The 18,280-nt window shown below is 40.2% G+C and overlaps 1 protein-coding gene across 1 annotated transcript; it reads right to left on the bottom strand.

Annotated features, from left to right (window-relative positions):
* Positions 1–6,848: 6,848 nt before the first annotated feature.
* Positions 6,849–11,712, bottom strand: insig1 (insulin induced gene 1). The gene is made up of 6 exons (XM_072450947.1): positions 11,482–11,712; positions 11,052–11,370; positions 10,070–10,194; positions 9,674–9,840; positions 9,085–9,184; positions 6,849–7,998 (listed from the first exon to the last, which is right to left on the bottom strand). Exons 2-6 carry the CDS (start codon positions 11,362–11,364, stop codon positions 7,969–7,971), a joined length of 735 nt encoding a protein of 244 aa, XP_072307048.1. The 5' UTR covers positions 11,365–11,370; positions 11,482–11,712; the 3' UTR covers positions 6,849–7,968.
* Positions 11,713–18,280: the final 6,568 nt, after the last annotated feature.

Genomic DNA, 18,280 nt, shown 5'->3' with positions numbered 1-18,280 from the left:
TTAAATGTATTTTTTCAACCTGAGAAAAGGAGACTTGGAATATTTTGGGTTTTGGATTATGTCAAAAGGTTTAGTCAACAGCAATTTTACTTCTACAATTGTATCACAGTTAAACTGCAATAAAGATAATCTGATGTGGGTTTTAAATTAAGTTTTTTGATTATTTGAAAACAAATATTCAGAGTAGGTATTTTTGTGAAATATTCCATGTATGCAATATAGCCTACACTAAATAAATGTTTTTTTTTTAAAACACACAAAAAACTCGACCAGTTCTGTGTGTAGGCCTATTAATTCACGGCATGCGAATATTTACTAGTTGATATTAATATAAACGTTTTTCTTTTAAGAAAACTTAATTGAACAAATTGTAGCTGTTACACGTGTTAAATTGTCTATTAATACGTATTTTTGCTTTAATTGTATAATTCATCCATATGAATAATGTTGGGTAAAATACGTACATGAAAGGGTTAAATAACTGGAGTACATTCACTTGTAGCACTATGGCCCTCCTCTTTACGCACGCATCCATACATCCAGTCCCCTCCCTTACTACTACCGCTGCTACCGTAACTCTTGTGCTTTGTGCGCATGTGTCGCTGAGTTGCTATAACCCATTTTTTTTGCTCTGCTTCTGTATTTTCCTTGGTAGGATTGTCTTACACGTCAGCGGCGTTCAGTATATGGAATACTACAAAAGGTGACGCGCACTAGGAGGATTTGTGAATGGACGCCGTGGTGTGTGCCAGCTCACAGATCAGAGGGTGGGGGACCTTTGCAGATGCACCCCCCATGCACCCCCCCCTCCTCTGCCCCCTCTCTTCACTTAAAGAGGAGGGCGGAGGGGCGGGGGGGGGGGGGGGGGGGGGGGGGGGCAGCCTCTGTCGCCATGCAGGGGTCATCAACAAATCCTCGCACTTCCTGTGCCTTTCAGGACCTGAAAGCGCGTCTCTCCCATGCGATGGTCCCGTATGATTTTTCTGTTGTTGCGCTTTTGTTGGGGCCTGGAAGTTCCCTGCCCTTTTGTGTTCAGACAGGGTCACCGAGCGCAAGGCCAACCAAAAACATACATTCAACCAAATACACAACATACAATTTAAAGTGTATATGACAGGTTCCCATGTTTTTCCATTGACTTCATTTGGTGGGATAGAACCTGTTCATATGTATTATACTTTTACAGCATAGTGGCAATTTGCAAGACAATTCTGAAACAGAATCCCTCTTTCTATGTCATTAATAGCATTTCATGAAAAATACAAGACGCAATAGACAGTTTGAACACATTTTTTTTATGTTTTATTAGTGTGTATTATTTGTGAACTCATAATTATCGTGTTGTAGTTTATATCGACGTTGGCATTTGTTTACAATATGGTTGCTAGGTAACAGTTATGGAATTACCTCTACCTGTGTCACATCTGCTGCTCATGTCCAAACAGGAAGTATTATAAACGTCTCCAAAATGGTCAAACTGGGGGAAAATGGGCACATGTTTTTAGTCAAATCTGATGTATAATAATGTTATTACACACACACACACACACACACAAAATAATAATAATAATAATAACTATAAAGCTGATCATTTAAGCTACAGTTCGAGCCCCCTTGCCCCTTGTTCACAGCTTCTCTGTCCAAATGGTTTACGCAATTAAAAGATGGACAAAAAGACACATACAATATTTGAAGCACAATCACACATGGCTCTTTTGTAATAGTTATTTCTTGGATGGTTGGGGGTTTACAATATCCCCCGCCTTAGTTCAGGGCTAACTGTGTGTGTCTGTTGTGGTCCGAAGTCGAGCCCTTTATAGGTTTAATAACTGCTAATCCGTCTGATCGGTGTGGCGTAGATAAGTCTCATTTGAATTGGGATTGTTCTTAGAGAGTGCCTCGTATTTCTTTCTCTCAACCAGAGCTTAGCACAAACAACTGCACCACCCTGAGCGCAATTAAGGCCTCAGCCAAATGAGAGGAAGCTTAATTGAATGCAGCTCAGTTCCCATCAGCAAGCCCTCGAATGGATCACTAATATGAGAAAAACGGCTGCCACGTCTCTGTGTTACAGGCTGTTTGTAAATGGACTTGTAAAAGACGTTAAGGTTTAATTACAGCAAGTGTCCTCTCTTTTGAATTCAATGTTTGCAACTTGAATCAAAGCAGAACCAAGTTTCGATGCCTCATGTGCAGTTAGCTTTTAAAAGTGTCGGCTATTTGCAGTTTAGGTTTGTTTTATAAATACTTTGGCATTTTTTTACATTCCATGATTAATGTGTTTTAAATATTCATAACAGATGATTTAAAGAGTTTATAATGTAAGTATGTTTTTTTTTTTAAATGTACGTTTTTGAATCATAATCCCTGTGCGTAAAAGTTTACATGATGCGCGTTTTGAATTTTAAAACATTTTCCCTTAAATCTTTCTTGATTTTTGTTCTTGTGAGTTTGAGCTCCTCTCATGTCAGGCCCACAGACTTTTCCACAGGATTCATTCTCTAGCTGCCCGGCATTTTACAGACAGCTATTTTTGTCAGGTTGATGGCTTTACATTCTGCATAAACAACAAATGATGTTACTATGCGACACACCCCTGCACCCGTGTGTATTTTGCACTTGTACTTATTGCGCTTCAGCCCAAATCTGTGGCCCCTGAAGTTTAGGGCCCCTCGGCTCGTGCACCTGTCGAGCGTTTATGAGCAAGAGGGAACAAGTGCTACTCAAACAGGTGGAAAGCACTTGCGGCGAAAATAAAGTTAAAATTTGTTCTTCCACGATTCATAGTGTGTATTTTAAGATAATGTTAGACTAAAGAATAGCCAATAATTACAAACCTATCATGCTTACTCAAATAGGCCCATAAAACACCACCTCTCCCCTATAAACAGCATGATAGACTGTGAATAACGACTCGGTTCATTTTCTGTTACTTTATCTGTGTTTGTTTGTGACGGCGACGCCCTTTTCTTCACGAGGATTTCCGTTGCAGGTGGCACTTACCTCTAAATGGGTGAAACAATCTGTGTTATGCCTCCGCCGCGGCTTGCAGTTTAATTATAGTGCCGGGGGTCAGCAGTACGCGTAGCCTCGACCTCTCCCTGTGTGGCACCGCAATCTGTCCCGTTCTTCTCGCTAAAATAGAGTTGCACTTTGCCGAATGTGCCATGTGTAACGACGTCCCTTTCACTCCGATGCGCCCTAAGTTGTTTTTACCCCCATTGGCGAATATGCGGTGAATTTGTCACTTATCAGGGCGGTCTGTCAAAGGCCGTTTCAGGCGCAATAACTTTTCCAAATGGTCCGAGCCTGTCAAACTTGTGCGTCTCTCAGCAGTGTGAAAAATAGACTGCGTTCCTGCTGCCTGGATTTTCCACCAGCTAATCAAGACTAATGAAACTGCAGCATATAATAGGATGTGTGATATAAATAAATATAAAAAGAAGGTTGTGCATGCTTAAGTTAAGTCGGAGTTGCTGCTGAATAGGTCTACGCATTTATCGTTGACTTTGTTTTATGTAGACAAGATTAGATTAGTTTATACTATCACTGTTAAAAGCCTTGAACAATACAACTCTATACACAGACAGTGTTTGCCAAGAAAAGACTGTAGTCTTTTTGTTTTGTATTTTTGCCTCCTTATAATCTAAAAACAACCTGAACAAAAAAATATACTATAGGCTTATGGTATTGTTATAAAAATACTGACGTAATCTGTAATCAGTTCTTTTTTACCTGTACCTGTCCCGCATTGTCTCATATAAATCTGTGGGAAACACTGCACAGATGTTTGTATGTTGTATGTTGCTGAATAAGGCTTTGGGTGTCACCCAGTGCAGAATTTTATGAGGGAAATGCTCACCTTTATGTTTCCCATTAGGCTGTATTCACTTCTTATTATACCTTGATCGAAGCAGAGGCAGATTTGAGCTGTACTTGCTTTAATTTACACTACGATGAATTTGTTTAGAGGGCATGCATAATTTGCCATCACCTGAGGTTTCTTGTGTCATTTTCATTGCCCTGTGAAGGAAGAAGGATGGCACTGAGCTTGCAGTGTGCTGACTGAACTGATACATACCACTGGCATGGCCTGTCATATGGTAAATACAGTACCAGTCTCTATCTTTGTCATATATATCTTTACATTTGACCTAGAGCTCTGAAGAACTGACCAGTGATGATGAAGGAGCATGTGATAGGAACAAGTAAAGCTCGCAGAGCAGCCCGAGACTGCCATTTGAATGGGATCTGAGAGGTAATTTGAGCTAAAATGGAGTCCTTTTCTGAGGCACTCACGCACTGAGCCCCCCCATGGCATCCAGTGTAATTCATTATTCCTGGGCAGCTCTGGGAGAGGCGAGGGCAGAGGACAGCAGAAGCAGCTTTGGTGTAATGAACACTCAGTGGACTTAACACACATGTGCACACTGGAACACACATGCACACACAGCCTTTATTATATATCACGGGGAGAAGGACATTAATGCCACTCAAGACCTTTTGGCACAGAAATCGGAGTGTGCAATGATTTTCTCCAGTCCAAATCCATTTCATTGACCTTTTCTATCATGCATGGGACTCTGCTGCACACTGCACTCGGACAAATATTCCAAGAATAAAATTACCACCAGCGTTTTAAATAAATAATCTGCTTTTTGTTTTCAGGTTTTTTTTTAATCTCGAAAAAAGAAAAAAAAAAGATCATTGGATTTTCTCCATTGTTCTGATTGATTATTAATACTTTTGCTTGGAGATATGTATTTTAAATTGACCGAACCTTACATTTTGCCCCTTCTTGAGGGATTTGTGTCATCTAATTTTGGAATGAATGAAGGTTTTATAGTAAATCCTACAGAATGATTTGTTCCTTGTCCTATCGCTAGGGGGCCATAGGTGTCGTGGAAATAATGTCCTGACAGACAGAGAGGATAAATACTGTCATCTGCTGGCAACAAAAGCCATCACGACTAGGGAGAAGGCTTTGTCATCTCGCTCAGCTTTTTTTTTGTTTACCCTTTAGTAATGTGTGTCACTGCTTGTATTTTGTGTCCCTGCATGTATTGTGTGTCCCTGCATGTATTGTGTGTCCCTGCATGTATTGTGTGTCCCTGCATGTATTGTGTGTCCCTGCTTACTCACCTTTTACATATGGAGTCATGCACTGAATGTTGAACTAGGCTGAACTTAGGGTAGATTCTAAACAAATGCATTACAAGGGGTCCAAATGTAGAACCAAAACCATTTTCTGTTGGTCGTCAAGCATCTTATTGTGTATTTTTTTTTTTATCTTGTAAGTGAATTAACCCAAATTACCATAAGTAACGTATACAGCATTTTTATATTGTTAAAGCGCTTACATCATGAGCTGAATAACAACATTTTTTGTGTGTGAGGCAGACTAAAATGTTAAAGTTAAAAGCATTGACAAAGGTTCTGGCCCAGACAAACCTCTGTTTTGTGCGACCTCAATGTCTATGCTCCAAAACGCGGCACTCTGTGAAAAAAGTTTGGACACCCTTTAGGAAATACTAAGAAAGTAGTTGAAGGATAAGATGCTTGAGTTATAACTGCTGAGTATGCCAGTGAACTGACAGCTTCGTGCTGCCAGATTCCTACTGTTGGGTGCTAGTCTTTACCAACTCTCCATTGTCAAATTAATGAGATATTATTAAGACTTAAAGTATGGTTGGGAATACAGCTCACTTATCGATTGTTTTGAAAAGAAAGGTCATTCTCTCAAGATATTTCTACTGGCAGATGAGATGCAGTAAATTTGAGGTCAATGAGCCGACATTTAAAAGTCACGTTCAAAGTCAGTGGCTTAAGGTGCTGAAAATAAACCAGTCTAGCATAGATGGCACAAATCAATAGATCAGATAGGCCCATCACTTCTTGCCTCAGAGGAAGGACATGGAAGACAGAAAGAGGGGAGGGTGGGTGGATGAGGAGAGGGGGGGGGGGGGGTAGTTTTTGGCAAATAGAAGGTGCTGTAATGGAGTCTTTTGGTTTGCTGTGAATGAAAATGAAAGGATATTGAAGCCCGGCCAATTATTCCGGTTCAAAGAGGAGGAGCTGGAAAGAGGAGGGTGATGTAGCATTGGCGTGTGGCGCTGGAGAGATGCCCCAACTCTGACCAGGATGAGATTTAGGACAGATTTGGCTCTCGCAGCTAAAAATAAAGATTCCTACAGTACACGGACATATTGCTAAACCGCTAATGCATTAACAAACTGGGGATATTATGAGAGGCTATTTAGAACAGCCCACAGACATTGGCCCCGCTCCCAGAAATTCTCCCAAATGCGAAAGGTTAACTGTCAGTCCCCCACTAGGTATAAATAGAAGTCTGCCCTCCAGAAAAGCATGTTTTGGGGAGGGGGGCAGACAGTAGCAGGAGGGGGCTGGTATCTCATGGTCCCAGTAACACATACACACAGGCACGGGGGCAAGACTGAGGGGTTTATGGGGCGGGGCCTAAAAGACAGCAGCACAGAGGAAAAGATGCAGCCAGGGTGATTATAATGGCTGCACAGACTGACAGAGGCCAGACAAAAGAGAGAGCTCATCTATTCAATATGGCCCTGAGAGCAGACAGAACACACGCCACCATCGCCAACCCAAAATACTGGCCCCACTGTGCAACACAAGGACTGCTTTACAGTATGAGGCACACTGCATAATGAGCATACACGCACACACAAATTTTTTATTCATGAATGAGCTGTTTTGTTACTTTTTATTTTTTAGCAAAAATGATATGCAGTTCAAATATCACACACAAAACTCAATAACTGAAAGAAAAGGTGCTTCACCACCTCAATAATAAAGCTTCCCCTCGTATTTAACACACCTGAATGTTTGAAAATCTGCCAGAACATTCAAAATAAATCCGGTTTCCTTCAGTAATGCTACAATATTTGACAACTTTATTGAACTAGTTTTCCGCACACTTCCTTTGCCTCTAAAGGCATCACATCTAAAAGTCTCCCAAATCAATCATGTTTACCACACGGCATTAATTTAAGTCGTCGTCAGAAAATAAATAAAGTACACATTGGCTCATGTTTACTGATTGCACTTTGTCCTCCAGACCCCTGACTACTAGGATACTATTGGTCTAGTCTGACAATACCGGTTTGATTATAAGCCATTATTCATAAATGTGATAGCTTTATGTTGTACAATGAAAACAAAAATGTTATAGTGACAAAAGCACTACTTTCTATAATACAGAAGCAATCACAGATTGCAATACTTCTCGTCTCACGTAACAAATGTCCTGTCCTTTTGGGTCAGTCACGATTCCCAAACTCTTATCACCAGGTTCCAGTTGCAAGCGGGAAGTCGTCACATGGTACATATGAGACAGGAGTCATGTGTTCATTTGAACACCGGGAAAAGAAAAGAAAAACTTTCTTCATACTGAAACATGTTACCCCACTTCTATCAGGGAAAAACTCAAAACCTTTTCATAAAGAAAATTGTCCAGTACTTTGGCAATCTCGTTCAACAGAAAAAACATTTTGTTAAAACTAATTTACATCTTACAATCCTGTCTTGGTCAATCAAAAAGAATACTCATCTGATCTTATAAAACTAAGCTGTATACTTTTTCATGAAGGAAAGAAACTTCCTCCAGATATTCCCTTTTTGTAAACAATAAGAAATAATATAAAACCACAGCACACCTCACATACTCTCTGAAAGATCAGTGTCCTTTCCTGAACTAAAGTCAAGGGAAGGTGGTCTTCTGGAGGAAAGCTACAGAGGGCGATGTGGCCACAGGTCTGAGCAGAGGACATGGCACTTTGTGAAGGCCTTGTTTGACCAGCACCTTGTTATGAGAGCAAATGATGATGGGAAAGTAAGAAGTCACTTCTCTTGTCCATCTCAAAACTTTCTCCATTTCAAGCTGCATTCTTGCACCCTTGTTTTTGGCTATTTTGCTTTTCTGCCGTTCAGTTTTCACTCATTGTGAAGTTTCTCAACACCGCCCTGAAGGGAGACACAAAAGTATCATTAAAAACATGTCAGTCAAACGCTCGAGAGATAACAGCAGTCTCCAGTTACCCAATAATTGTGTAGGACACCTCTGTTCAACAAACAAATCTTTCGAAATAACAGTAATTAACTTTCACATATGGAGCTACAATGCACTAGATTGTTTTACTATAACTTCAAGCCTGAGAAAGAACGAAATGAACTCCCCCACAACAAAATAGGGGGAAATGGGAACAAAGACTCAAGTCCAGGCTTGAGCCAGAATTCCAGGCCTCGTCACAAACACAAACAGCTAATGGTTCATGTGGTCAGTCCCGACTGGCCCTGTGTCCCGGCACAACTGTGAGAAACAACAGCTCTTAATCTGCTTTCACGCTCTCACTGAGTCAAACGGAGGCGCCGCTGACACACTCCAGTTTACAGACAGAATGAGGTGAGCCTTGTGGGCACAGGCCTAATGAAGCCATCAAAGCCCACTGATGGGATAATTATGAAGGAGAGCTACTGTCCTGCGAACTCGGGGCAACTTTAAAACACTTGACAGGTTTGTAAAAGTAAAAAGTGGGTTGTTGTTGCCTTCCTTGTTTAGTTTTGGTGTAATAATCATCGTGTTATACAGATTTGTTACTGGTATACTTCAATATTAATGTCACGAAGATGTCAGCCTGCTTTGCACAACTGTATCCAATTGAAAAAGCTTTTAGAACTCTAACGTTGTAATAATTTCTTTTACCATATAGGGGTAATATTATTTTTCTTCTGTAATAAACTTGTAGCCTTCCATCACATTAAAAAAAAAAAAAAATATATATATATATATATATATATATATATATATATATATATATATATATATATATATATATATATATATATATATATATATATATATATATATATATATACACACACACACACACACACACACACACACACACACACACACACACACATACTGTATACTGTTTTACTCAGCAAACATAAAATGAATACATTTTGTTCACTATTTTGAAGTATTACTTTGGGTGCACAGTAAATTAATCTACCGGTGAAATATGGATTGCCAAATAATCGAATTACCATAGCAAGCTGGCGCCCGATGTTCCCCACAGTGACTCCGCCCGAAAAGAATATACACGGGAGCCAGGACCGGACATACAGGAAGTCCGGAGAAGTGTACCTGCAGCAAGCAAAGAAAACAGTCTGTTAGGAAAAAAAACAACACTTCCTTCTTGCATTTTCATACCGATGACCTACTTACGCAAATTTGTTTTTTTTTTAAATGTTGTTTAAAAGATGGTTGCATTGCATAATTACTGTTGATTCACATTGATGCATATATTTGAAAAAAAAAACGTCATAACAATGTGACAAAAATTGAGAAGTGTTACTGAAAATAAAGTCTATCAACTTCCTTCTCTGTGTGGTATTTCTTTGTGAGCGAGTCTTTTGAATCCAATATTTCATGTCTCTCTTTCCCAGTTAGATGGCTGATTTTGAAGATTTGCCAGTGAAGCAGGTCGGGAGGCAAGTTAATTGGGTTCCTGCCAACACGGGGGATCCCAAAAATAAATTCCAACTTCTTCATAGAGTTATTCATAATTCTGGTAGCTACTGTATATTCTACACATGACTGAATCCCCTTAAGGACTGATAATGTCATACTTACTGGTAGACTCCGTTGTAGACTAGGAGCTGCGAGATAACAGTGGCTAGGAAGGCTGTGGTGATGCCCAGACCAAAGCCACTTCTGGACCGGTCGAATGTCCACCAAAGGCCAAAAGACAGGGCTGCTAGTGTGAGGGAAAGTTGGATGGTGTTATCAATATCCAGTTTCTGTAATGCAGTTAAGGGCAATGACACCAGAGTTATGTTTACATTCAGTCAATTAAATATTTGACTTAACTTTGGTCTGGAAAAGGATAACGCAAATAAAAAGACCAATAACAAGATTGTACAGGCTACTGCCAAAACAAACAAACAATATGGATATGTTTTTATGAAGCTTTAAACTGTTTTGCATGTGTTGCTTAAGTTTTATACATGAGACGTGCTGAAAGGATACGACACTGGCGTGGTTGATGCCGACGAACACGGCGATGCATCTCATGACGCTGGCCCACTCCCTCTTGAACTTGTGCGGTTTTCCCAGGTGATGGTCCAGACAGGGGTACAGCAGGCCCACCACAGCTGCACATGGTCACACACAGGAGACAAGATAAGCACAGGGCTGGAGAAAACAAGCACTGGAAAATATGGTGTGAAAGAAGGCTTTGGCTGAGCATGCGTTTCCATGTGGGTTGATCAGTATTATAGCCTAATGAGAAGACCCCAGTAGACCTTTTCACTCTTTACACACTTTGTTGTGTATAGGCTACTTAGGCTAGTTTGTCTTATGAGCATTTTAAAGCCTGCCATAAGAAACACTGTCATGGATAACTTAAGACAAACGAGTGTCTCTCTTATTCAGCCAAGAACATGGGGAGGAACAAAGTTGCCTTTCAGCCCAGTAACAGGACTCAGGTTTCAGAGGAAAAGCTGCTTCTGTTTTTCTCCTCTTCGCGGCAAAAAGAAGGGAGGAGCCTAAGGCTGTTTTCCCTGGCACTTCCTGGTCCGAGTCCCGGAGCCCCCGCCCCCCTCCGCTCACCCGTTGTTACGCAATCCAATGAGAGCACACTGCACCTCGTGCTTGGATATCCTGACCAATCAGAGTGACCTTCGTCACCATTTGCAACAAGCTCCAATTTCCCCATATGTGGCCGCTAGACTAAACTACAAAGCCCCGCATGTGCTCAAACAAAGGTAGGTTATATAATAAGTAAACATAACAGATTATGGCTGATCATGCATCGTCATACCAATCATTTAATATGCACAGCCCATGTTCCCCTGTACACTGACCTCATTTAAACTGCAAGGGGCTCGTGTGACACAAAGAATGTGACCAATGCATTGAAAGAAAACCCATGTTAAATAATGGTTCAAAGCTCAGTTCCCCTATTCAATAGTGAGTGCCCAAGCATCGTGCGGCTGCAGCAGCCTCTCACCTGCTCCTGTGCCGCAGCTCGGCGGAATCCACCAGGCAGACGAGAACAAAGTTGTCATGACCTCCTCGGGGAACAGGGTGACGTTTCTCTGGATCTGCAGGAGGTTGAGCACCAGGGCGAAGATGGCTCCCACCGTGAACAGGACCAGACCCCTGCGGATGAGGTTGGCTGTGCGCGCGTCGTGCAGAGAGCCATAGGCTTGGCTCAGCATCGAGGTGATGATGGACATCATTTCTTCGACTTTATATACGAACCACTTGGCTCCAGATGAGTGCTTAGAAGTACAAGAGCAGTGGTCCTCAAGGCTCGGCATTTGGCACTGCAGGACCAGACATGAGAACAGTTCAGTTGTAGCTCACATGTGAACATGCTTTACTGTCCTGCTTTGTCCAGGAGTTACTGGTGTAAGAAAGAGGTCATGGGTTTTTACCTTATTCTTCAGATGTCTGTCTTTGTTCTTTCTCCTCCAAAAACTCTCGCTGTTTGCAACAAGCTTCCAAATGTCAGCGCGGTTTCCCTTATATGATCGCTGGTTCACACAGTCACAAGTGAACGGCAGAGACAGGCGAGCGCTTCCTCTGCAGAAAACAATCACAGCTGAGTCGGGTGAGTAGCGCTGGCCAATCAGAGCGCGGCTGATGATATGACGTGTTCCCGGGGACCGCCTCCTGGTTCAGACCGACGCCAGACGCGCAACTGGAGACTCTGAAGTGAAAGTGAACGTGATGAATGGCATGAAGAGGCTTCTAGCACTTATAAACACACATCATCTGTCTGTCCAAATGAGCTGGAACCAAATAGAACTATTCCAAGCTTCTATCAGTGTGAGACGTGCACGTGTCTGCTGTCCACTTACCTATAGGGAATAGAGAGTAGGCAGTAGTTTGCTTTCCTTTGCTTTCCTCTAGCACTTTTGCAGAATGTTTCTAGTCTAGCCTGGTCTTGTCGAGTCTAGCTCCTGTGCATTGCTCGGGGGCCTTATATAGAGGAGCTAAATGAGGTCAGTGTCACAACGTCTTTGTTTTGGCGGAACTGTGAGTGAACTGTGGTCACAGTGGGCGGTGTGTCCAGAGGAATGAGGGGCCTGTCGTTTGGAGGTGTGGGCCTCTGCACGTCACAGCACAGATAATCAAATGGTTCAACGCCCTGGGTGCATTGGAGGTTAACAGCGGAGCATGCTGTTTACAAGAAGGCGATAAGAAATGTCCAATGTTCACATCAAATGACATATATAAGTGTACAGGCCAAGGCCTTGTTTTGCTTCTGTCTGCACAAAGGCTGCTTAAGGCAAGACACACCTTAGAACAAACATAACATACTGCTGATGAAAATGTGACTGCACATATTAAAGAAATTAAGGGTTTTGGTGTCACTTGACTTGAGAATAGTTTATTAAAAAATCACACCAAAAGCTGAGCACAATATTTGAAGATGGAGCAGGAGGAGCCCAGGAGGGTCTTTAGAGTTCAGAAGTCTATCATACATCTATCTGCCCTCTATCAATATTCAGACAATATATCCTTGTGTGAGGGATCTCATTGGACGGAAATTGGTGGAAATTGCCCCATGGTAAACAAAGGGCAATAAAGTGTTTGACTTGGCCGGATAAAAGTCTTGGTTTAACTTTTAATCTTATTGAATGTTTGTTTAAGGCCCAAAGTCACTGGGATAAGCTCCAGTCACCCGCGACCCCGAATGGGAACAAGCGGTAGAAAATTAATTAATGAATTAATGAATTATTGTGTGACCCAATTTCTCGTTCATTTGAACTTTTGTCTTCTCAAAAAACATACGTAGCATAAGCTTTTTTATTTACATTTATTTGGCACATTCCCTTTTGCAAAAATACATATGCAGTAATTCAATAATGACAGTTTCAAAACATTGCTGGCCTGCTGTATTACATATTGCCACATAGAAATATAAGTCATGAGATAAAAAAGCAAAGATCGTGGAATACTTTTATTGCTGTTGTTGTTTTGTTTTTAATGGCTGTTGGCAGCAATTGAAAAGGTGCATTTATGCCACCTACTGTAGTTGTACATCTTCAAAGTATGTGTTTTACTCTATACCGTAAAAAAAGGAGAGAAAGAGAAAAAAGAGGAAGAGAGAGCTAGTGCTTTTATTCAGAATAGAAAACCACATTTCTATTGAATGTATTTGTTCCATGCAAAATTAATTTCAAATCAGCCTTTCCAATCAGACAGTGTTGCTACGCTCAACAATTATATCACTAGCCATTTCAAGCTCTGTTAGATAATACTTAAAACATGGGCATTTTCAAATCTTCTTTCTGTCCCTCATTTCTGACTAGCCTAAATGCGCCATGTCTTGCAGGATATAGCATTTATCAAAGGAAATTGTGTATTTTATGCAGTTGTATAGGTTGTTGCTCATGTCATAGACCACACCCGATCCTATAACCACTTTATTAGCATTCACTCCACTTTTTCCATAGATAACGTCACCACTAATGTAATTTCCGCTGGCCATGTGGCTAACAGAGATAAATTGGCAGCAATGTTGTTGAAGTAATAGAAGTATTCTTTAGAGTCTTGAAGGATTTCCTGTGTGTGTGAATATCCCAAATGAATATGTTCCGTTCCGTGTAATTCCAGGCAATCCGTGTGCCCGCCTGGGGATAAAAAGCCTACAGCGGAGAGTGTCTGCGAGGCATCAGAGCCAATAAGTCTTTTCTTCGCAGTGTGTATGCACAAATCAGACAGGTTTGTAGGCTGCCTGACACAACCTATTCATTATTCTATGTATGATTCACATTACAGAGCACATAGTTCAAGTGTCATTCAAATACATTCATTCAGGCAGCAATTGTCAGCTGTTAGTGTCTTCATCTGCTCTGGTTTAGCATTTATTTATATCTGTAGTATATTTCTAGATGTGGCAGGAGCTATATTTCAATAATCAAGATGTTCTATAAAAAAGTATAATGAAATACTACAATACAAAAAAAGTATAATAAAAATGAATTAAAGCTTTATATTTATTTACATCTGTGACTAGTTGTGGTAGTAAGACACAGCAGAAAGTAGCAGCAGTATTCACAAGTGGTTAGTCAAAGCTAAAGTATGCGATATGGATGGGTCATTGTTAGTAGTAAGCATTTTGAGTACCGTAATATACATTTTGGTTTGGATATAAGTATTGTTCATGTAGCTGCACTTTTGCAAACTCGACCCTTTCCCTTTATCAGCTTATCAATGTCACTCAATTGGAATCACACTATCTTGGCTGTCAATAACTTAACTAATAATACATATATAGTACGGCTCGGATGTTACTACAATGAGGAAGTTTTTCATAATGAGTCAGATGCCACTTAAGATTAGTCATTGCTTTTGTTTTCTGCAGAATAGAAAAACTCGACTTAATGGATTACAGTTTAGTTTATGTAGGCGCAGCTCCAACTCTTGGTGTTGACTTGCACTTTACTATCTGTTTCCTCGACCAAAGAAGTCTGTCTGCATTTTATGGCTGCTTTTGTTCAACAGGGAAAAATAAATGATCCAACAAACTGCTGTGCACGCCCTTGCTTTGTTTATTCATCAAACTAATACCTAAAATAATATTGCTGCAGCACATTGTGTTATTTAACTATTAAAAGTCCATCAAATGGATTTTATTATGTTTTAAACCAAAATCTTTAAAGGTGCACTCTGTAATTTGGCCTAAATATATTTTGCATGTATCAACTTGCAGGTGGTTTTATTGCTAACACATACTTCCCTTCTCACTGTAAGAGGGTCACCTTTCCTCAGATCTGACCCGTAACTTGGCCTTGTGGTGTCGTCTTTATGGAGGAGTTTAAAGTCGTGCCGTGGAACATTCCAGGCAAAGCAATAACGTTTCCATGGAGACGAGTAGGTGGCAGGATCTCCACCAGAAAAGTCACTACTTTGCATTGGCGTTTATAGAAGCATGACGCAACATCACCTCTAATGGGCGTGTCCTTGGGCAAGACACACCACCTGCCATGCCATCCTCGAGTGTGTTGTTGGAGGAAAAAGTAAAGTACATTTTTAGGTTTCTACTAATTTGGCTACTTTTTCTTTTACTGCACTACAATTGAGAGCAGGTACTTTCAACTGCACTACTTTCTCCTACTGAATTGGAAAGTATGAAGTACTTGTTTTTATACGTTTTGAAATGGCCTAAAAAGGGGTTATTTTCTTCAGCACATTCATAGTGACATCTGCCTTAAATTTTGAGCAAACATAAATGTAAAAATGACAAGATAATATATAGATTCATTAGCTTTTGTTCTTCTTTATGAATATCACCACATTTGCTGCTTTAATAGTTCTCACATCTGCCTTGGCTACCGCTAGCGCATATAAATGAATATGTCTTCAAATCCCATGTTCTCTGTAAGCTAATATAAAGCCTTAATATCCATAGAAATGAGTCAACATACAGCAGCAGGCATGTGTGACTCCTGGTGACAGTGCTGGCGTTCTGCCGCTCTCACATCAGGAGATAAAGAGGGCCGCGTCGACACTTCAAATAAACAGCAGATCGAGTGTGTCATAGATTAGGCGGTGAGACGGGGAGGGATTGAATTACTGCTGAAGGAAAAGCCTGCCGGAACAGCCCCCAAATTGATCTATCAAACTCCACTCTGACAATTTTGTATCCTCAATCCCGTGTGAAATTAGGAAGGGAACATCCTCATCCGCCCCCTTTGGAGGCTTGATTAAGACAAGTTCATTCTGTGCCTGGGATCGTAGTCAAATGTTTTCGCGTCACTGAAGCAGGTTTGCTTGTCTTGTTAACTTTGTTTCATGTCAACAAGAGACCGTGCCCATTTCCTGTAAGTTTTTAGTGTTTACCAAGGCGTTCAGCGGCTTCTACTCACATCTACTTCAAATGGCAAATATCCCGGCTGTTCTCTGTTCAAAAAGCTTCTTCCTTTGTTCCTTTTTTATTGATTGTGTGAAAAAAGGGATTCATTTATTAGTGAAATAATTGTTGCAGCCATAATATTCACTATATCCGTAATAAGTAGTTTAAGTAGTTTATGTATTCCCTTATGATTTAAACTATCAACGAAAATGGATGTCACAAAGGTAGCTATACTATGAACAGTTTCAAATGTTTGCCTATAACCTATGACCAACTACTTTTATTTTGTGTTTTATTGTATACGATTATTATTTAGTGATGGTAAATGAGCTCGGTGTTCTTTGTAGGGCTGTAGTCGTTGAATCGATTAATTGGTTGACATCTTATTATTTTTGTGTGAGCTATCTTGAACCTTGAGTTTGAATTGAGAGTTTAATCTGCTAATCTAATTTTTTTGTTTAAATATATGTAATTAAGTGATCTTCTTTGATCTCCTGTGATCTCCTGTGATTGAATTAAAAAAGACAACACTTAAAAATTGTCACCATTATTATTGTTTAGTCCTTATGATTATAATTATAATTATAATTAACCGAATGGTCTTGACATCCCTAGTCCACAGCATACATAGTTCTTTGTATTGATGGATTTCAGCTTCCTGTTTTTAAGCAACATTTTGGAGACATTTTTTCTGAAGGTTGTGGCCACGTTGGACCAGCCAGTGCGTCTTGTAGTCATTAAAAAGGCTGTCAGAATTCTCTGTATTGTCTGTACTTTCCTAGTTTATTTTCCTGTTGATGATTCTTGCATTGATCGACCAATTGAAGTATTTGCACCTGATCAATATCCTTTCCACAGCTCGTCTCCCGGCCCAGTGGGTGCTGTTCTTGGTAACGGCTTCCCACTCTCCCCATGCAATAAAAGAGATGAAAGAGATGGTGAGAATAGACTGGAGCCTTAACAATGTCTGCCACATGACGCTGAGATTCAAACGCCTTTTTCTTTTTGTTCCTTATACTTGCATCTACCTCTTTGTTTTTTCTGCCAAAACACCTGATATTTTCCGTGGATAAACAGACTTAATCCTGCCAAACGCCTACTATTCCATGCGTTTTATTTTTTCCCCTCTGTCAAGATAACCTCAGGCCTTATCTGCACCCGACTTTGCCATTGACCGTTTAAAAGCTTTACTTGGGCAGAACACTTGACTTTATCTTGCCTGGAAACTGCACAGGTGATAAGTTACATATCTGCACAAATGAGTTGCAAGCTATTTTATTTCTTTATGGCAGGTTAACTGTTGTTAATGTCTCTGTTGAGGTTGTTTTTGCTAGCATGGATTAGGGTTGTCAAAAGTATCAAAAATCAGACACTAATCGATACTAAAGCTAGTATCAAAACTCATTTGTATCGATAGTTTTGATACAGAAAAAAATCACAAACTGGACAAAATGTGGCCTCTCCTGGATAATTTTAGCGTTATCTTGAGCTTTATCACTGCAAAATATATCACAAAAATATAGAAATCACAATCAATGCACTGTTTTTCTAAAAGTCAGTCAAGATATTTTATTTGACCTTGTTATGGTCTTGATTTAGACAATGTTAAGTTTTCTGTTTACAGTTGGACTAGTAAACTAAAGCATAATTGCACAGAACGTATTGTATCAAAAGGTATATACAAAATTTGCAATATGAAACCAAATATTGCATATTTTTGTCATAATAATGTGCCGGCCTAAAAGAAAATACTGTTATTTTGTGTTAAATATGACAGTCTATTGTGTGTTTTGTTGAAATTATGCTCTCAATGTCGGTATTGTGTGCCGAGTCTATTCCTTTGTATCAAAATCGAATTCAACCTTTTAGTATCATGACACTAACATGGATGTTTTTGTTGTTGATCCCTTCAAAATGAATGTTTTATTTATTCGGGCTCAATAACAGAATGTGTTACTGAAATATAAAAAGGAACCCATGGAACATTTATGTTATGGGGCAATCTGTACAAAGGGTAAATGCTTCTGGTTCATAGTGTGCAGCTCCAGTAAAGCTCAGTTGCTCTGTGTTTGCACAAAATTACCATTCAAGTCTGTACTAGAGTCACGAGAACAACACAGCAGCAGTCTGCCAGCTCAGGTGTCGCTCTCAGCCAATCACAGTGGCTACATTCATTCTGCGTGAGGAGAGAGGGAGAGAAAGAGAGAAAGAGGCTTATTATAGTTGCTTTCTGTCCAGTGGAGTAGTTTTCCTTTGCACGTCGCTCTTGTATTGTGTTTGCTTTGAGTCAAGTCACATATTTACTCGCTGCAAACAAACGCTGTTCAATGTTGTAATGTTGCCAATGTTGTAACAGGAATCGCTCAGGG

Source organism: Eucyclogobius newberryi, unplaced genomic scaffold (genome assembly GCF_026437365.1).
Source record: "Eucyclogobius newberryi isolate DKJ021-1_F unplaced genomic scaffold, fEucNew1.0.hap1 SCAF_18, whole genome shotgun sequence".
In the NCBI taxonomy this organism is placed as follows: Eukaryota; Metazoa; Chordata; class Actinopteri; order Gobiiformes; family Gobiidae; genus Eucyclogobius; species Eucyclogobius newberryi.
The sequence above is the reverse complement of the archived record's forward strand: the minus strand, read 5'-3'. Positions and strand labels throughout refer to the sequence as shown.

What these genes read in the sequence shown, in the direction of transcription:
- insig1 (XM_072450947.1), bottom strand. Translation starts at nt 11,364, where the DNA reads ATGCCGAGCCTTGAGGACCACTGCTCTTGTACTTCTAAGCACTCATCT. An exon ending in GCATCAACCACGCCAGTGTC is followed by an intron (nt 9,841 to 10,069) that starts GTATCCTTTCAG and finishes ACTGCATTACAG; the next exon opens with AAACTGGATATTGATAACAC. An exon ending in TCGGGCGCCAGCTTGCTATG is followed by an intron (nt 7,999 to 9,084) that starts GTAATTCGATTA and finishes GTCTCCCTTCAG; the next exon opens with GGCGGTGTTGAGAAACTTCA.